At 41.7% G+C, this 18,352-nt stretch overlaps 4 protein-coding genes across 6 annotated transcripts; 2 read left to right on the forward strand and 2 right to left on the reverse strand.

Moving 5' to 3' along the window:
• Nucleotides 1-66: 66 nt before the first annotated feature.
• Nucleotides 67-4,232, reverse strand: cfap45 (cilia and flagella associated protein 45). 2 transcript variants are annotated; one of them, XM_068585577.1, is made up of 12 exons: nucleotides 4,080-4,232; nucleotides 3,850-3,960; nucleotides 2,992-3,101; nucleotides 2,548-2,692; nucleotides 2,276-2,446; nucleotides 1,982-2,160; nucleotides 1,613-1,742; nucleotides 1,325-1,471; nucleotides 1,029-1,142; nucleotides 675-868; nucleotides 332-556; nucleotides 67-226 (listed from the first exon to the last, which is right to left on the reverse strand). In XM_068585577.1, exons 1-12 carry the CDS (start codon nucleotides 4,080-4,082, stop codon nucleotides 169-171), a joined length of 1,587 nt encoding a protein of 528 aa, XP_068441678.1. In that variant the 5' UTR covers nucleotides 4,083-4,232; the 3' UTR covers nucleotides 67-168. The 2 variants fall into 2 exon arrangements, with proteins under 2 accessions (XP_068441678.1, XP_068441679.1); XM_068585578.1 differs by lacking the exons at nucleotides 3,850-3,960; nucleotides 4,080-4,232 and adding an exon at nucleotides 3,222-3,304.
• Nucleotides 4,233-5,107: 875 nt separating this feature from the next.
• slc37a4a (solute carrier family 37 member 4a) lies at nucleotides 5,108-9,788 on the forward strand. Of its 2 annotated transcripts, XM_068585219.1 has the most exons (9): nucleotides 5,111-5,195; nucleotides 6,002-6,165; nucleotides 6,541-6,773; nucleotides 7,406-7,649; nucleotides 8,013-8,171; nucleotides 8,282-8,367; nucleotides 8,936-9,049; nucleotides 9,143-9,281; nucleotides 9,474-9,788. In XM_068585219.1, exons 1-9 carry the CDS (start codon nucleotides 5,128-5,130, stop codon nucleotides 9,638-9,640), a joined length of 1,374 nt encoding a protein of 457 aa, XP_068441320.1. In that variant the 5' UTR covers nucleotides 5,111-5,127; the 3' UTR covers nucleotides 9,641-9,788. The 2 variants fall into 2 exon arrangements, with proteins under 2 accessions (XP_068441321.1, XP_068441320.1); XM_068585220.1 differs by lacking the exon at nucleotides 6,002-6,165 and having other exon boundaries at nucleotides 5,108-5,195.
• A 753-nt stretch (nucleotides 9,789-10,541) lies between these two features.
• trappc4 (trafficking protein particle complex subunit 4) lies at nucleotides 10,542-12,410 on the reverse strand. Its single transcript, XM_068585649.1, has 5 exons — nucleotides 12,081-12,410; nucleotides 11,772-11,946; nucleotides 11,266-11,369; nucleotides 10,912-11,038; nucleotides 10,542-10,801 (listed from the first exon to the last, which is right to left on the reverse strand). The coding sequence occupies exons 1-5, from the start codon at nucleotides 12,253-12,255 to the stop codon at nucleotides 10,723-10,725; spliced, it is 660 nt and encodes a 219-aa protein (XP_068441750.1). The 5' UTR covers nucleotides 12,256-12,410; the 3' UTR covers nucleotides 10,542-10,722.
• Nucleotides 12,411-12,478: 68 nt separating this feature from the next.
• Nucleotides 12,479-15,439, forward strand: rps25 (ribosomal protein S25). The gene is made up of 5 exons (XM_068585650.1): nucleotides 12,479-12,544; nucleotides 13,133-13,222; nucleotides 13,336-13,519; nucleotides 15,122-15,283; nucleotides 15,377-15,439. The coding sequence occupies exons 1-4, from the start codon at nucleotides 12,542-12,544 to the stop codon at nucleotides 15,277-15,279; spliced, it is 435 nt and encodes a 144-aa protein (XP_068441751.1). The 5' UTR covers nucleotides 12,479-12,541; the 3' UTR covers nucleotides 15,280-15,283; nucleotides 15,377-15,439.
• The last annotated feature ends 2,913 nt before the right edge of the window (nucleotides 15,440-18,352 follow it).

The following is an 18,352-nucleotide window of genomic DNA, read 5'->3' on the forward strand; positions in this document are numbered from 1 at the left end:
GGCGTTCCTTAAACATCAACTACCAACATATGTACATGCCAATGATCGAAAGAGTACAAAGCCATGAAAGGGTAATATACATTTTTATTGATGCACTCTTCTATATGCTTCTGTTACATTAGTACTTGCTCAAATGAGAGCCTGCGAAATGTGAGTGGATCAGAGTGCTCAGAGTTGGGCCTTCCTTTCCACCTCACTGCAGTATCTTTCCGAGACCCCCGTGGCCCTGCGTACCGACAAACGTGCGTCAGGTTTATTCAGTTTAAAGACATTTGTGTCACGATACTGGCACACGAAGCACAGCCAGTTGACCCCCGAACCCCGTTCTCACCTGAGCTCCTTCAACTTCTTTTCTTTGATCTCTTCAAGGCGCACTCGTCTCTGCCGCGCTTCCTCGATGAGCTGACTGACCTCCTTTAGTCTGTCTCTGCGCTTGGCCTCGGCTGAGAGCATCTGCTCCTTCACCTGATTTCGGATGGCGTCTGCGTGGTTGCGTGCCCTCTGCTGCTGCTTCTTCTCTAACTCCTCCTGTCTGGCAATTTCTTCCTTTTGCACTCTGCGCGGCGAGAACAGTGGAGGTTAAAACGTCCCGCTAAAAGGTTGTCTGCGGTATTCTGCTTTTGCTCAGACACTTAATGTGATGCGGTGCGACGATGTGAAAATGAGTTTCTTACTTCAGCACCCTCTCAAACTCTGCCTTCTCCCGGCCGGCCTCCATTGACAGTTGTTGCTCCTTGCAGTGGATCTGCTCTTCCCGAGCCTCCATCAGCATCGCTTTCTCCTGCGCTTTCTTTGCATTGAGCTCTTTCTCTTTCCTCCTCCATTCCCGGTCGGCGGCTTCCTGGTTCCTTCTCGCACGGAGGTCATCCTTCCGAATGCACAGAGACAAAATGTTGCCACACTGAACACTTTGATTCCAATGAATCTATGTGGAAGGCAAGTGCCTTTTTTAATAATCTGTTTGTAGGATGATGTTCAGCAGGTACCACCATTTATGGCAGCAGTCAGCTGGTTGTTTTATTGCTGACCTGCTCTGCCTTGTAGTCTTTTGCCTTTTCTTGCTGGGCCCTCAGCCTGGCGATCTCCAGCTCCTTCTCCTTCTTGATACGCCTCTGCTCGGCCTCAAATTCTGCCTCTCGCTTCTGCAGAGGTCATCCAGAGTTGACATGTGAAAAGAAAACCATATTCTAATGACGGAATAAATCAAAAGATTAACCTTATTGGTATAAACTCTCCATGTATTCCTGTTTATTTGTAGTTTCTGCTGGTCGTTGGAGACTAGCGACTATCTCCGTCTATGGAGCTCATCGACCTTTCTCCTCACCATTTTCTTTCGCATGTATTCCATGTTCCTCATGTCGGCCATCTTCTCCTCCTCTCTCCTCTGCTCCTTGGCCCGCATGGTCTCGGTGTTGATGCGCATGACCTCCTCGTGCAGGTGCTGCTGCTCCTCCCTCTTCTTCTCTATGGCCTGCAAGAGAAGAAGACAACAAGTCCGAGAAGAAACGGACTCCAGCTCAAGTGTACAGTCCAAATGGTTGCATATCCCCCCCCCCCCGAGATTGTATTTGATCCATAAATGAGCGCTCATGTTTCTCTCTGGTGGCCGCACCATGAAGTCTTCCTGTTTCATTTTCTCCCGTTTCTCTCGCGTTTGCACTTTCTCCTGCTCTTTCATCACGTCTTGCATTTGCTTATCATTCAGATGTTGCTGGATCTGTTTGCAAATGTTCTGCATTCCCCTGGGATAGAACACAGGCACAACAAAACACATAACTACACTTAAGCCCTTTTCCCTTTACTGACAATTACAAATGGTCATCGTATTAAAGGGAAGTGGGTGGTTTGCGTTGGTCGAGGGAATTGAAAGCAAACATTTTTGCTTCACTTCAGTGTGGTAAAAGGGTCGCTTTTTTTTTTTAAATCAATATATCAAACCATGAAAAATGTTGTTGGCGTCTCTCCGTCGAGCTCTCCTCACCCGATCCTCTGCTGTTTGCGCAGCTCATCAATCTGCTCCACGGTCTCCAAGGCCTTGCGGCGCTCCACTTCCATCATAGCATCCAGACGCTTCTCCTCCTCTGACATCTCTGCCTGGATCTGTTTCTTCTCATCGATCTGGGCGTCACGTGTGGCTTGACACTGAGCAGCCATGATCAGCTGAGGGTATCACGCACACAGACACACGCACAAGTATTGATGACATCGATATGAATAATCGGCAGCGCTGCCAATGATTGACGGGTCCACTTTCACGTCCACAGCTGCATCATACGTTGTTGAGCTTTTTGATCTCGTCCTCCTCCTCCATCTTTAAGGCGTTGGCCCGCTGCAGCAGGCGCTGCGCGCGGTCCCGGGCCTCAATCTCCAGCTCGGTCAGGGCCTGATTCTCCTTCCGTGAGAGGTCTGCCTCATGGATTTTACGCTTCCTTTCCTCTGCAGCTGTCTGCATGAGAGGTTTATTTAAACAAAACAAAAAAATGAGTGAAGGGCTAATTGTAAATCTGTATGTTTATTTAGAACAATATTGTTTGGAGCGTATCCTACAATTTCCTCCTCTTTCTTCTTCTGACGAGCCTCCTTCAGGGCCTGTAGCTCCTCCTTGGTGAGAACTTTAGTATTTGAGGTGATCCGCTGAAACTCAGCTAATGGCAGGATGAGAGACTCCCCGGAAGGATCCTTCAATGGGATCCTGGAATAATAACAGGTGGTTTGGTTTCAGTGCTTTTTTTGCGCGTCAGTGCTGTGTAATCACTGAAATGTAAGCCTTTTTACAATATTGTGACATACATTTATTATCTCCGTGATATACAATAGCTCTGATTTATAGGGATTGATTTTAAAAGTCAATATACATTACTTTCTCAGCATAGTGCCCACCTCTTAAAATGTTTTTCATCTTATTTTGAAATCTTCCTATAGGAACACTGGTTTTATACCACCACAGACAAACTGAGCGAGTGTGCAGTTCATCAGGGAGTGTTGGCCTACCTGAGGCTGCGAATGAGGTCTTTGGTGACTATTTGAACAGTCTCTCCTTCTTGGTTATTCATTGAAGGATTCTTTGGCGCCTTGGAGGCAGAGTTTTCGTGTTTGTCCAACTGTGTTGATATCGGGACAGAGTTTGTTAGCGTCATCTCTTAAACCCAACCTTGCCTTCTGTAGTACAAAATCAAAAATTACAAATTTGTCTTGGAGGGCTTTACAATCTGTACACATACCCCTGTACACCTGTCCCAGGACCTTACATCGGATCAGGAAAAACTCCTCCAAAAAATAGAAAAAAAGGAAGAAACCGAGGAGGACTTCTATCCATGGATCGACAGAAGCAATAGATGTCATGTGTACAACATTCAATGAATGTGGCTTGTAAACAGGGAATACAATCAGCACCTACTGGCCGCCAGCTATAGTCGAGGCTTAAAAACGTTCCACGATTTCTTCCATATTTTCTAATATCTGTTACCACTGAATCTGCATTTACAATTCTGAAAAAAAAGCCTTCTGCGTAGATGTCAGAGGTGGCACTCAAAAACCTGAATGTCCTGTAGAAATGTTCAGTGACATCTTTTCCGACTATACCTTGAATAAAGAAAGTAACACTTTAGAAGCACTTACATTTAGCACTTTATTTGGCTTTCTTGAAGAAAGTGTACTTTCTTGATTCTTGTTGTTCTGAGTTTATACTCATGGTTGAATGCACTTACATTGTAAATTGCTTTGAATAAAAGCATCAGCTAAATGTAATGTAAATGTAAGGCATAACACTCAGTAACAGGTGTTTGCAATCAGCTGTGCTCCTGAGGTCATAGCAACATTAGAACTTAACATTAATGACCTTGCACTCACCGGGTTGGGGCTCCCAAACAGGGATTCATCCACCTGGGAGGTGGGGGCCAGCCTGCGGTACCCGCGGGTATAAGCGCTGCTCCTTGACTTGCTGTTGCCGGATCCCCGCATCTAAACCGGGATAAACATTACCACACTGCGTCAATACGTAGCCGTCCACTAATAATTGGAAGAAGAAGAAAAAAAAATGTGGTTTCCTAAATAAACTCCCAAATAAAAATTGAACGTACCATGGTCCTCGGTTGTTGGTGTCCTTTGTTTGCAAATTTCAAAGAATGGCAATACGAGCTCACGCTACACGTGTGTTGGTTGTAAAACGAGCTTATTCGTGAACCGGACGATATAACGACACAAGTTGATAGTTTGGAGATGTTTGTTTTCTGTTACCATGGGGATACATGCCCGCGTGAGCAGCGCGAGCATAGCCCAGATTCCAGAACATCGAAATTAAATATTTTATATTCCATATATATATATATATATATATATATATATATATATATATATATATATATATATATATATATATATATATATATATATATATATATATATATATATATCCCAAGAATGACATGAATGGATTAAGAATAGCTAAACACCGAATAGTTTGAAAGCGCCGTAATAGCACGGTTAATATAAAGCATAATTATTGTTCACAGTTTAAATATTACAGTAATGATCAGTATTGCACAGTTGAATATATAACGTATGGGGTTATTGCTGCTTAGAGATCCAAAAAATATGTTTAAATTAAATAGATTAAATTAAATACGATACAAAAACAATGTATCGTGTTTCTGGACCATACAAAGGTAGAATTGATCCTGAAAGCAATGACACCTTTGAATTGGGAATGTCTGTAAGACAATATGAAATATCTGTCTTAGTCTCATAAATCTACGAATTATGGAAGCCCATTTCCACCACTTTATGAAAAACAAATCCTGTAGGTCAGAGGTACTATCTTAAAGTAATGACTTGGCATCTATCTTTACTATCAGAAAGTAAGTCATAATTAGGAGATAGTATCTCATAATGACTGACATGGTCTCTTTTTTCATCACAGTAACGGAAATGGATTTTCATAACTAATAAATGTGGGAAAAGAAAGAAGAGCCTACGGGTAGTCGCATGGAACCACTTGCACGGAGCGTGTTCCATGACGAACACAAAACGACGTTGCACACTCGTGACGGAAAGTGGATATCTGGCGAAGTCAGCATGGTTATAGACCCCCCCCCCCCTTTTCCCCCTTCCAACAAAAAACAAAAATCAATGGTATTTTTTTTTACAAGTTTTTTTTCCGATAATTGCAGAAGGGGTACTCCGTGGCAACTCCGTTGGTATGACACTGAAACGTTTTGTTCAGCATGATAATCTTCATAGATAAAAATCACTTAAGAAAACCGAGGCAACTTGAATTAATACGTATATTGAGTACACAAGGGTTGTTCTCTTCCACTAAAGTCTGGTTTGGTAGAATGCGCATGCCTCACATTTTACACACTACCTACCTACAAAGTATGGACAATTTTGTAGTTTTACCTTTACTTTAACTTGATTTGGGCAGACAAGTAATGTATTTATCTTTACAGTTCTATGTCGTGTCTGATTTACAATGACTTTGTACCTCTCATGTGCAACTTTCTACACATTCCACCATTTGTGTCGAATAGGTCTTTTGCCTGTTGAGGATCACCACAGTTCACACACCTCTAGTCTGCTGTGACTATTGGACTCCACAGTAAATTATTAACCATGTGGATATGAGCACTCCTTCCATAACATCCTCGGATGGAGAAACAGCAACAGATGAAAAACAAACCCACCAGGGTCATTGTTGATGTTGAAGGATCTCCATTTTTCAAAAAAGGATAAATAGGTTTATAAATTGATTTCCTTCTCCAGTCTGTCAGTGGCCTGCAGCAAATGGTAGCAACCCAGATTAAATCAGCTCCGGGTCAGAAAAGTTGTCCATTAACCTTTCTAACTGATTGCGAGCTCATCTCCACTTGTAAGCAGCGGCGTCTGACCAGTGGATCCTGTAGCAAAGTTCACTGTCAAGAAGTCTGTCAAACGACAGGAGCTGGCTCCTTTTCTCTGGATTGGTCCTCTATTCTTCCAGTTTTTGCCTCTTTTTTTTTAATAGGACTAAATCTGCAGCCATGGCGACTGCAAGTTATGGATACTACCGGGCCACTATATTTCTGGCCATGTTTGTCGGCTACACACTGTACTACTTTAACAGAAAGACTTTCTCCTTTGTGATGCCTTCACTCATGCAAGAAATTAAGCTGGATAAGGATGACCTGGGTATGAGACTCCTGATTTATCATTGCCTTATATGCCTGATTGTTGTGTTTTGCACATTGTCTACATACAAAGGAATATCAGTCACAATTAAAGCTCATATTGCAAGGTAACATTTTTCATGACAACTTTTTTTTTTAAACATTAGAATTGTAAAAATCTCAAGATGGATGAATCGTTCACTGTCAACATCACAAGCAACCCCGACTAACTTCCACACATTATACATTGACTTATCCTTACACACTGGATGTATTCTAGTTGTATTTCTTGGTAGAGGGTTTGCTATACACAGAACTGTATGTCAGAAATATTTGCTGTTGGATGTTTTTATCTGCAGTGTGTAAACTTCTCTCCCACGGCCCTTCCTTTGCTTAGGCATGATCACCAGTAGTCAGTCTTTGGCCTACGCTATCAGTAAGTTCATCAGTGGCGTGCTTTCGGACCAGATCAGCGCCCGCTGGCTCTTCTCCATTGGCCTGTGCATGGTGGGAGGCATCAACGTGGTCTTCTCCTGGTCCTCCACTGTCGCCGTCTTCTCCGGCCTGTGGTTTCTCAATGGCCTGGGCCAGGGCCTGGGCTGGCCTCCCTGCGGCAGGGTGCTGCGCAAGGTACCTTAACACCAGGCCAGTGTGTCAGCGCTGCAACGTACCGACGTCCCATTACGGATGTTTCTTTTTCATCTCCAAAAAAAACAATAGGCACCATGATACACATAATAATGACCTGAACTGAGTTCAGGTATAGGAAGAAAAACATTCTAAATCAGCTACATGTAATACACAAAAATAAGAAGATAATGTGTGTTATATTTTACAAATTTGAGTCTCAAAATCTCTAATCAGGTCTGCTAGGGGGTGGTGAAACCCCCCATCTGTCAACCCATCTTAATTAGAGGTTAATCAACCCTTATTGTATTTGTCGGACTTTGTTGATAATAACAAGATGCAAATTGAGAAAAACAATAATTAGCGTTACCGCAATGCATTTTAAAGTGTTCCTCAATATTTACCAGTTGATGTTAGCAAATGCCTGTAAGCTGAGGTGAAAGCAGTATTATAATGTATGCACAGCACAGTATGAGTGAAAAGTTCCTCCTCCCCTTGTTTGACCTCAGTGATTTGTCGCCGTCATGCAATATGACAACTGTCACATGACCGTCATGCAGTTATTACCGGCTGTCAATTTAGTTTCAATTATTCTAGCCCTCCTGTATATTTCATTTCCTCTCCTTTGCTGTCAGTGGTTTGAGCCTTCTCAGTTCGGGACATGGTGGGCGATTCTCTCCTGCAGCATGAATCTGGCTGGCAGCTTGGGCCCCATCATTGCCACGGTGCTGGCAGAGATTTACAGCTGGAGGACGATCCTGTTCGTATCTGGAATGATTTGCGTGGCGGCCTCCTTTTTCTGTCTGCTGCTCATCAAGAATGAACCTCAGGATGTGGGGCTGCCCAACATAGAGGCAGCAGCCAAGAAGAGCAAAGAAGGTGAGACTTTACTAAATGTTTACATAATAACTTAATTTGGGGTTATTTTACCATCACCTCTCTCAGCCATTACTGGCAGTGTATATATATATATATATATATATATATATATATATATATATATATATATATACTTACTATGTGGCTGTGCATATTCCAGGTGTGTGTGTTTTTTCACACAGCATTTGCCTCTTATGTTGTGACTAAAGGTCGGTGACTCTGTGGACTCTGTACCCAGTTGCCCCTCTTAGGCCATTTGTACACAGGCAATGTGAGAAAGAGACAATCTTTCATCAATCTGATTAGTAGCAGAGATCCTTCAGTGTCTCATAATACTCTGTCTTCTGCCTGCTTCATGTTCAGGATCCTCCAGTTATGAAAGCACCCTGTCTGAGTTCCTGCTGTCGCCCTACCTGTGGCTGCTGTCTGTGTCCTACCTGGTGGTGTTTGGGGTGAAAACCGCCTGCACCGACTGGGCCCAACTGTTTCTCATTCAGGATAAGGGCCAGTCTACACTTATGGGTATGGAAGAGAGTGGAGAGCAGACTCCCCCAATTGATGTGGGAAAATTAGCTGAGAACTCAGTTTCGTCAGATATTATTTCTCGTGAATCACTATATTCTTCTTCATAGGTAGCTCATACATGAGTGCGCTGGAGGTTGGGGGCCTGTTGGGCAGTCTCGCAGCAGGTTACTTTTCTGACAAGGCGGTGGCCAAAGTGAGTTTGCATATAGTACACTTATGAATCATTTATACGGTATTGATTGTTAACTGTTTCCTGCGATATGGCTCATATGTCTGTTTGTTTTTAATTTGTGAAAGTATGTGGGGGTATCCTATAAGTACATTCAGGTTCATTCAGGAATGTGCACCACTACTAACTTTACCCTCTGGCCAAGAAAGACAATGGTGATAATGGTGAAAGTGGCGTTGTTGTTTTCACCAGAACTTCCATGGAAGTAGTGTACGTGCCAGGGACATTTATGATAACTAACCGACATTTCTGGATTGCCGGTTAGGCATCCGCTCTTCGGCCTCCACAACAAATAATGTCATATGTACCCGATAAGCACGGAGGACGGTGAAAAAGGGGTTCAGTCACTCAGCACGCAGAGCGTAAAAATGTGACAACCACCTCACCAGCATTCAATTACACATACTCAGCCCCATAAATGACAATACAATTGTCTCAGATGTTTGCTTTCTAATGTATGATTTAAATGGAAATGGAATTTAGCAACAGGAGAAACCAGTATAACCATTATTTATTTCCTTTTCTTGTACAGCAAGGCAAAAGACTCTATGGCAACCCTCGCCATTTCATCCTGATCTGCATGATGGCTGGAATGTTTGTGTCCATGTACCTGTTCAGGATCACAGTGACTCCTGACAGCTCAAAGGTTCAACATCCTCTCATTCGACAACGGTGAATAACTGAAGAGATTCTTAAACACGTGTAAACATCTTGACTGTGCCTCTCTTTGTACGTTCAGGTGTGGATACTCAGCCTGGGCGCCACTTTTGGTTTCTCGGCTTACGGACCAATAGCCTTATTCGGAGTTATAGCCAATGAGAGCGCCCCGTCCAACTACTGCGGGACGTCACACGCCATTGTTGCCCTGATGGCGAACGGTAAGTAGAGTGGTTTTGATTTCAGAATCATCACATTGTGCATCAACTGCACATATGGAGCCAGACATACAGCCGTTCCACTAATAATACAATTAGTTTGAGTGATACTGTTGACTTGGCTTCGTTTATATATTGTGAGATATACTTTTTTATATCCTCTAATCCTTGGGAGTAAACTTGTCTTCTGCTCAGTTGGTGGCTTCCTGTCTGGACTTCCATTCAGCACAATTGCCAAGCATCACGGCTGGGAAATGGCCTTCTGGGTAGCAGAGATCACCTGCTGTATCACCACAGTTGGATTCTTCCTACTGCGCAACATCTCCTCCAAGATGGGTGACGTGTCCAAGAAAGCCGATTAAAACATTCCGCCTCATTTTTTTTTACACCCAGACGAAAACTGGATACGTAAAGCCATCATTGTATTTTAATATTTTTCTAACTTCATTTTTATTTTTTACTATAGCATTTTTCTGTCAGACAGGACATGAACATGAAGCCCTGAGACATTGAGTGCCTATTCTTGAAATAAATAATATATATATATAATAAAAGTGGAATATATAAAGGTTTGAAAGGTGTGTTTTTTTTGTACAGTATTCACACTGTGTAAACATGGAATCAATAACAGAATGTAAATGACTGCACAATATATTTGCCATATAATAGGTGGAAAAAATACGTCTAGAGAAAGGTTTCCTCTCTTTAAGACACTTAAGTATTATGATTATAGGAGCAGAAAACTGGCACCTGGTTTAAACTGGTATATTATACAATATATATGTTTTTAACAAAAACTTTGTAATATTGAATCATGAACTGAATTACAAAACTTTTTTTTATAGAAAGCAAAAATGTATGGTATTCAATGTCTTAAATTCAGGGCCACTGTGTCTCAGTGGTGAGCAGGATCATCTTTCAATCAGAGGATTGGTGGTTCTATCCCCGGCGCCGCTAGCCCATGTCGATGTGTCCTTAAGCAAGACACTTAACCCTAAATTGCTCCCGTAGCTGCACCTACGGAGTAGGAATGATTGATGTTACTGATGTGGCATCTTGCAAGGTGGCTCCTCCCATCAGTGTGTGAATGGGTGAGTGATGTCATGTAGTGTAAAAGCGCTTCGAGTGGTCGGAAGACTAGAAAAGCGCCGTACAAGTACAGGTCCATTTACCATTTCAATAAATTAGGTAAGTTTAATAATATATGCTCAATGCCAGGCATACGACCGTTAAATCACTCAATAAGTAGATGCAGGCATGAACTAATTTGTGAAACAGTTTAATTCATCTTCAAGTATTTACAAAACAAAGTATTTACAATGTGTTAAGTGACAGTCCAATAGCAACTTGAAAAACAGAGAAAATCCTTTTTTAGGGTTCATATGAAGTCAGCGACCGTTTTGTGGATGGAAATCATTGCACATTATGTCTAGTCTTCTCTGGTTCAAGATCCAGCTCCAAAGTTCCCCGCTTTCTCTGCGATCTCCAGTGCACCCTTCAGATTCTGGTCAAAGAGTTCACACCTGAAAATCATACATTTAAAGTGACATCAGAGTTTAGACATTTGATATGTAACAAGTACCAGATACAAATTGTAAAGACATACATTGTAAAGACATTCTCTCGTATTTACCTGATTGGCATTTCCAGAGAATAAAACGGGTTCTTGAGAGCAAAATCTGAATAGATCTCATAAATCTTCCTCAACAGCGCGTCAATACCAGATTGGCGAGGGTCCGCCAGCACGATAAACTTTATCCCTGGAAGAACAGAAGTGAAACAAGCGATTAGAAAGACATATGTTTAAAATTACTGATATCAAACATATAATAAGTAATTAAGCCATGTGTGAGGGGTGGCTTTATAAGGAGGATGCCGAGTGGGTGGATTATTTATTTTATTTTTTAAATGGGACTTGATCTCACTCTGCGTTCCCCCCCCGATAGTTGCTCATGTTTTGTTTCACCTCCAGTAACACGCTACTGACCTGTGAGAGTCTGAAAGCAGTGGAGTTTGAAGACATCCGTTTCCAGCATCTCAATCCCTGAACTGCCGACATCAGGAGACAGCTGTGAACCTATAGCAAACAACCTGGGGAAAAACACAAAGAGAGGTGCTTGAGATGGGGATCCACAGCTACTGACCGGAGGCAAAATTATCTTTAGTGAGCAGACTCCAATATAGACCTCAAGCGTCACAATAAATGGTCGTTCTTTACTGTGAATCCTGATGTGGTTTTAAGCATGGTGTCAACTAGAGGTGAATTGGTTCGGTGAAGAGATGCAGAAGCATGAAAATTAAATAAGTGGAGCCTTTTTTCTTTAATTTAAACTTGCACAAACCTAAAAAGGATGTTGATGTATGAAGGTCTTTGCTAATGGATATGAGCTGCAGTTACAGTCCCATGTTGCTGTAGACGTAGAGGAATGATCTTAATCTTTTAGGTGGGGGGAGTAGCATTGGTATCTCTGGTAAAAACTGGATATGACTTACGAGTGGAACATGGATGCCAGCATCAGCTTCTCGTTGGAGCTCAGGCGTGCCCGCCCGAAACGAATAGACACCGGATAGTTTGAGGGATCCTTTAAATATTCCAGGGTGTCCTTCCCATCTGCTGTGTTCTTGCCGAGCACATCGACTCCATTGATGGACAGCACTGCGTGACCCACTGGGGAAAGAAAGCACGCGTACTGACGTTTCAGAAAATACAGTTCAAACATAAGCTCCATAATAAAAGCTAGCTAAAGGAGCAGGAGCCTCCTCTAGTAAACCGAGCTAACGTCACGTTAGCTTGTACGTCACCTCTGATTCCGTCCCGCTGTCCGAACGACACGACGACCTTTTCGTCGTGATGCTTGAGCACTAAATCCAAAGGGTAGCTAAACGTCTTCTCGGCCTCCGCTCTCGGGACATAATTATCGTATTGGTAAATTAAACCTCCAGCCTTGTTCACCACATACACACTGAAGATCACCATCTTGGCAACGTCCTGTCCAGCTGACACACGTCACCTGACTCTGACGTTGTGAAAGGACAGCGAAAAAAATAAATAATTACTATACTTAGCTTTGTTTATTATTATTTTTACTCTTCGTATTAAACTCAAACATGTCGAATTCGGTGAGTCAATAACAACCAAAACAATAAAACATGGTCGAACTCAGTTTCCCATAACTCCCTCTTCCATTTCCGCATGTACGGGTTGTCTAAGGGGCTCCTGCACGGATAAACTTCCTTTCGCTCCGACATCTTGACGAGGAAACATGGTGAGGATCGTTATTACACGTTTTGTCGAAACAAATAATACATGGTCCGCCTTTCCGTCACTTATGGCGATTTTTAGATACTCGGTTTATCCATCCATTGCACTGTGCGTTCATACGATGTGACCCGAGAGTGTGAGCGAAGGATTAACGTGTCCGATTTAGACTCATCTAGCGGTTAGCTAGTTTGCTAGCTAGCATGCTAACCCCATGCTTTCATGAGAAACTGGTGAAAAAAAATAAGCCGAACAAAGTTCCTACTGATAACGCCCCCTTAAATTGTTATGTAATTGTGTGTACTCCTTGGTCACTCACAATTATGATTATTATGACAATACGATCAACCAATGGCAATTGCGAGTATTTCACGCTTTCCGAGGTCTGATGCAAGGCCATCCCATGCCGGCCAGTAGCGTTAACCTCAGACTGTTAGCTCTGTCAGTAGCCTGAGCATTTCTTCAACTCATGAGCACTATTTGAGTATAAATACTCACCGTTAAAGCATAATGCTGTCATGGCCCACGTGTGACGTCAGCCCCATTGTAAGACAGTGTGATGGGGTTATAACTTGTCCTCTTATTTATTTTTTAGCCTCCCAAGCAGGATAAGAAGAAGGACGCTGGGAAGTCCAAAAAGGACAAGGACCCAGTCAACAAGTCCGGAGGCAAAGCCAAGAAGAAGGTATGCAGTGGTTACTTAGAATTGTCCCTTTATATGTGATGTCTGAACAACTTTAGATCAGACATACTGCAGCTTTCCTAATCAAAGAAATTATATTTGTGTGATTTGAGCAGAAGTGGTCCAAGGGAAAAGTTAGGGATAAGCTCAACAACCTGGTACTCTTCGACAAGGCAACCTACGAGAAGTTGTACAAAGAAGTCCCCAACTACAAACTCATCACCCCAGCTGTTGTTTCTGAGAGGCTGAAGATCCGTGGCTCTCTGGCCAGGAACGCGCTCCAGGAGCTGCTGACTAAAGGTGAATATTGTGGTTCCTGTCCCAGTAGCGCACACTGCATTAGACTAAGTCCCTCCTTCCAAATAATATATCAAGCTTGTATTTAACGCAAGAGATAGCTTTGGTTGCTGTATAGGTAATGAGTGTTTATGGTGTGATTTGCATCTAACTACACACACTTTCTTGTTAATACTGCTTTGGTTAAGGTCAAATTTAAGTAATTGTCCAATTGCTAGACTTTCATAGCTGTTTGGCAATACAAACATGCTCATCTGAGTGAGGAGGATATGCAAAGTAAAAATAGTCGCACATGTTTTTGAAGAATTGAATGGCAACATTTAAGCAGTTTTGCTGCTTAAGTCTCAAATTATCCTTGAAAGTTTTGACAGTATACTTAGTTGTTGGTCAAGCAAGGTTATCATAGTAAATATGTAATGTAAGTCAAAGGAGCAGAACAATTATAATGTCTGCATCTGTTAACAATGTGTGTTTTGTCACCTTCAAAGTGGATCATGGAAAAGTCAACTAAAAGTTGAATGGTAGAGTTGAGCATAATGCTTCCTTCAGCCTCTTTATTAATCTCCTCTGCCAGAATGTCTTCTGATTTAAATGCAGGTCTGAACAGCAACAATAACATGTTTTTGCCATCTGTGACGCACCATTAAGCTCATGTCATCAATATCCCTGTCATCGGCACTGCTCATTGGCTTTGTCTTAACGTATATAAATGCTATTGCACTACATATCCAAGCTAACGCGTTTTTGTGGCAGTTCCATCATTTGTTCCCAAATGACAGTGATTTACATGAATGATGTGTAGCGTGTCTGCTGCCGACATCACTAATCATAGCCCCAACATTGTTTTTTGTCATTTCTTTGGAAATCTTTCACTCAAGAGATATGTAAGAGTGCAAATTGTAAGAGGCACAACAGTGACAGAACAAACATCAATCGGTTTAGATAACAAATGGTTGACTTGTTTCAGTGTTTATCTATACAAAATCTGCCACCTGAAACAAAACAAGGATTTGTTGTCTGTTGGAATTTAGAAGTAAAGCATTGTAAAATGTATGGGGAAAAGCAACTTTGAATGAATTGGGTTACCCATTGCGTTTAGTGATGGTGTCTCACTGGCACTTAAATCTGCGTAGCTTAAGCCATATAAAAAGTTGAAAACAGCATTTAGCTACATGAGGGATAAAGACGTTTTCACTGACTGCGGCATTGCTCTGATAAATGGATGCGTATTAATTGTCCCACACAAAAAACAATTTTCAGGGAAGCTACAGTAATATTTGACACATTCTCTGTATGGTGCCAAACTTAATTTGTTCTTTAACTGCAGGAGTTATTTTCCAGTCATCTTTAAAGGTTGTGGTCATACTAGTTTGAGATGTAACTGAGATCAATCAACTCTGTAGCCGAGATTCGTATATATCGCTTGTATTCACATGCCACGTTAAACTAAAGCATTTAGACACTTTGACTTGTATTTAAAATAACCTGATGAACAAGTTGACTGGTCAAGTGAGTTGCACTGCAGGGTAACTCAAAAAAAAATCAATGTATAAAATGCAAAAAAAAAGATATGCTTATATAACATGGTTCTGTTTTGTCTTCAAGGTATGATCAAACTGGTGTCCAAACACAGAGCACAGCTGATTTACACACGTAACACCAAGGGTGGAGATGAGGAGGGAGGAGCAGATAAACCCGAGAAACCCGAGAAGCCAGAGAAGGCAGACAAAGCAGAAAAGGCAGAGAAAGCAGAGAAGGCATAATCAGGTAAAAAAAAAAAACATTAGATCTGTATAACTTTTTTTCTCCTCAGTTTCTTTTCTTTTGCAGCCACTGACTGTCAGCCTTTCTATCTTTCAGGTTTTCCTGTGTTTCCTGTGATGAGCTGTTTCTAATGGATGAATAAAAACTGTAAAGACAAAATCGACTCTGTGCTGTTCATGTGTCAGTAACTGGATTACATGCTATTTTGGTACTTTGTATTACCAGGTGTTCAATTTTAGTCACAATGAATTCATAAATTTGGAAAGTAGACTGTCGTGTTTAAAGTTTCAGCCAGGAAAATGACCTAAATCTGGATAAAAATAACATTTGAAATGGTTAGATGGTAAAATGCAGGTGATACCATTATTACTTCCTTTGGTTGTCGGAGTCTCCGAAATAATCTTTCTGTGAAAAGCCTATGTCCATGCCCCATATTCATCAGTGTCTTTTGGGTATCTTTCTCCCAATCGGAAGGCAGACTTGCATGTATTGTTCTGGATCATGGTCTTAAAACTGGAGTTAGGTTGGGATAAAAGGCAAAAGAAAAAGCTTTCATAAGCTATTGTGTCCTGAAATCCATAAAATAGAAGTTAAGAACTGTCCATAAAAAAATGTCTACATGTCGTAAAACAAAGTAGGTTCTCCGGCTCGAAACGCTGTCCAATAAAGAGAATGTAGTCTTTTTATAAAAAGGCATGTAGATTTATTGTGAAATCTTTCGTTTTAAAAACGTAGCTATGATCAAACATTTGAAGCTTTTGTACTTCAACAAAACAGTATGGTTAGGAAAATAATTCTCCTTGTGTACATCACTTATTTAAAACTGTCAAGGCAATCTGCTCCAAACGGCACACTGAGGTTTGGTGTTTACACTCCTGAGCGTATGAAACGGAATGCATTTACATCTCATTTAGTGTGTTTTGCTTTCCTTGGTAATGAACGTCCTCAATTCTGCTGCATGTACCTCGTGTCTTGTCACCCAATAAGTTCAAGGGGACATCTTCACTCGACTGAACTTGATTTCAGTGCAAGATAGATATTTTCGAGCTCAACGCAAGATATTTATCATTAATGTCAACCATTTGTGTGTTAAAAGCCACAGGCGGGGAAAGGTTATGAGATATTGGTAAGAAATGGCATGAAATGAAGCTGTCCACACTGTCGGGTGTTTGCTCGGGGCACCAGAGACACAGGGGTCCTGTGATTGATGCAGTCAGACGTCCCTTTGTCACTGCTCAACACCTCGAGCAGATACAGCAAAACAAACTGCCGGATGAATGCCACTGACGGATCTGCTGCCCATCAGCTCCTCCAGCATCAGCCTGTGAGAACACACAAACATTATTGCCTGTTTTTAATTGGAGGTGACTTTCTTTTTCTTTTTTGCAGACCGGTTGTCACAATTCTTTCTATGTGTGTATATTCTGGGCTCTGGTTGTCTTCTAATCTGTTAGTGTTTGAGTTATTACAGAATATATTAGCCTTGGATGGAAAACAATTTTTGCTAAATATATTCTCATTCATGTAATGGAACGAATGGCAAATACTGCTCTCTAAAGTGCACAAGGGAAGATGTCTGGCTGGTTCGGGAAACATCTGAACATGAAACTCGCTAATATAATGAATACGTTCACCCCTTCACTTGAATATAATGCAAGTGATGGGGAGGTGAATGCACGTTGATGTTAGTGTGTTTGCACATGTGACCATGCCCTAAAAGGTGCAACAGAGACAACAGGAGTCAGAGATGTCAATCATCCCCAGTGCAGTCTGTCTAAATCCTGACACTGTCCAATTAGACAAAATAAATCACCTGTGTGAGTCCCCGTGGATGTGCACGGCTTTGGCAAGTGATTAGATAGATGGCTGAATTCATTTATTCTCTTCAGTTTTAAGGTCATTGTGTTTGCTGCATCACTGCGACACTGTCATGGTTTACACGGATACTTCAGAACAGAGCCCCTGCTTGATATCAGTAACACGTGTGCTCTTCCTAATACAGTATGAGAAGTCAAAACATGTCTTCCTTTCCCTCTTCCCCCAGCAGACCTATTGACATGTTGAAGGAAAAGCTCATTTGTGATTGATATCCATACCTACGCTAGTGTCAAATGCCATGAAAATAGTACGCGATCCAGCATGGTTTTCTAGCTGTTCTGACCCACAATCCTGTGCAGAACCGATATATGAGCAAGAGGGTCAAAGTTCAAGGCACATCCGGGTGACGTAGCAGAGCAGCCGGCTGGCAGCTCGTGACCTGCTGCTGCAGCCGCCTGTCACTCAAAGTATCCTTAATTATGCATATCTTGAAGCCTTAATAAAATATCAACAGGTAAGTTATCATGAACGAGGAAAACGTCCGAGAGACAAAAACCGTCTGTAAACGCGTTTTTTTCCGCAGTAAAATGGGACATTTTAACGTGGTGGTTCGAGGTGATTGAGCCTCTGGTGGCCATATGGGGAACTGCAGCGTTGGGCACTTCCGTGTTTGTTTAATTTTTCCTCACCGAAGGTTGCCCATTGATTAAAAGTACAAAGAAAATTACTGTCATTTGAAATAAAGAGACAATTTCTTCTGAAGAGATTGCCTGTTTACAAGACAGCTCGGCCCAACTTCAACCGAGAAAAAATGTCTAATCGGCTAATTACAGAAAACACCTGTGTGGGTGCAACCATCTGATGTTACATATTGTTAAAAACAATTATAATAATTGTGTCCCCAAATATGTAGGAATTGTTGTTTAAATATTTTATTTTTTTAGCACATGGGGTTAAGATGCATTTACTTTTAGCTATGTCTCTTTTCAGTGTGCAATATCACCGTGTAGCTTCTGTACTCTGTCACCAACAATAAATGTCGTCCAAGTCTTCATCAACTGGTGAATCAAGCAGCTTTCCCTGTGGATTGGTAGGTGTTCTCTTCACAGTCATCTTATAGAAACCCCAATGAGCCACATGAACAGAAAACTCCAACGTTTAAGAGTACATGCAAACTATGCAAGTGCTAATATTTACATTACAAAATTAGGGGGATCATTTAGGCCCTTCAGCTAAAAGCGTGTTTCTATTCAT

The sequence above is a fragment of the Clinocottus analis genome, unplaced genomic scaffold (assembly GCF_023055335.1).
Source record: "Clinocottus analis isolate CAN_PGR_092001 unplaced genomic scaffold, fCliAna1.0.p SCAF_2, whole genome shotgun sequence".
Taxonomy (NCBI): domain Eukaryota; kingdom Metazoa; phylum Chordata; class Actinopteri; order Perciformes; family Cottidae; genus Clinocottus; species Clinocottus analis.

Bases quoted from the DNA above. Each gene is read 5' to 3' on its own strand.
- cfap45 (XM_068585577.1), bottom strand. The intron at 3,102-3,849 runs GTGAGTGCAAGG...ATATCAACACAG, and splicing joins TGTTTGGGAGCCCCAACCCG to TTGGACAAACACGAAAACTC. The intron at 2,161-2,275 runs GTATGATGCAGC...TGATACCCTCAG, and splicing joins AGATCAAAAAGCTCAACAAC to CTGATCATGGCTGCTCAGTG.
- slc37a4a (XM_068585219.1), top strand. From the start codon at position 5,128: ATGGTATTTTTTTTTACAAGTTTTTTTTCCGATAATTGCAGAAGGGGT. The intron at 8,368-8,935 runs GTGAGTTTGCAT...TTTCTTGTACAG, and splicing joins CTGACAAGGCGGTGGCCAAA to CAAGGCAAAAGACTCTATGG. The intron at 9,050-9,142 runs GTTCAACATCCT...TTGTACGTTCAG, and splicing joins TGACTCCTGACAGCTCAAAG to GTGTGGATACTCAGCCTGGG.
- trappc4 (XM_068585649.1), bottom strand. From the start codon at position 12,255: ATGGTGATCTTCAGTGTGTATGTGGTGAACAAGGCTGGAGGTTTAATT. The intron at 11,947-12,080 runs GTGACGTACAAG...TTCTTTCCCCAG, and splicing joins ACAGCGGGACGGAATCAGAG to TGGGTCACGCAGTGCTGTCC. The intron at 11,370-11,771 runs GTAAGTCATATC...GTTTTTCCCCAG, and splicing joins CTGGCATCCATGTTCCACTC to GTTGTTTGCTATAGGTTCAC.
- rps25 (XM_068585650.1), top strand. The intron at 13,223-13,335 runs GTATGCAGTGGT...TGATTTGAGCAG, and splicing joins GAGGCAAAGCCAAGAAGAAG to AAGTGGTCCAAGGGAAAAGT. The intron at 13,520-15,121 runs GTGAATATTGTG...TTTGTCTTCAAG, and splicing joins CCAGGAGCTGCTGACTAAAG to GTATGATCAAACTGGTGTCC.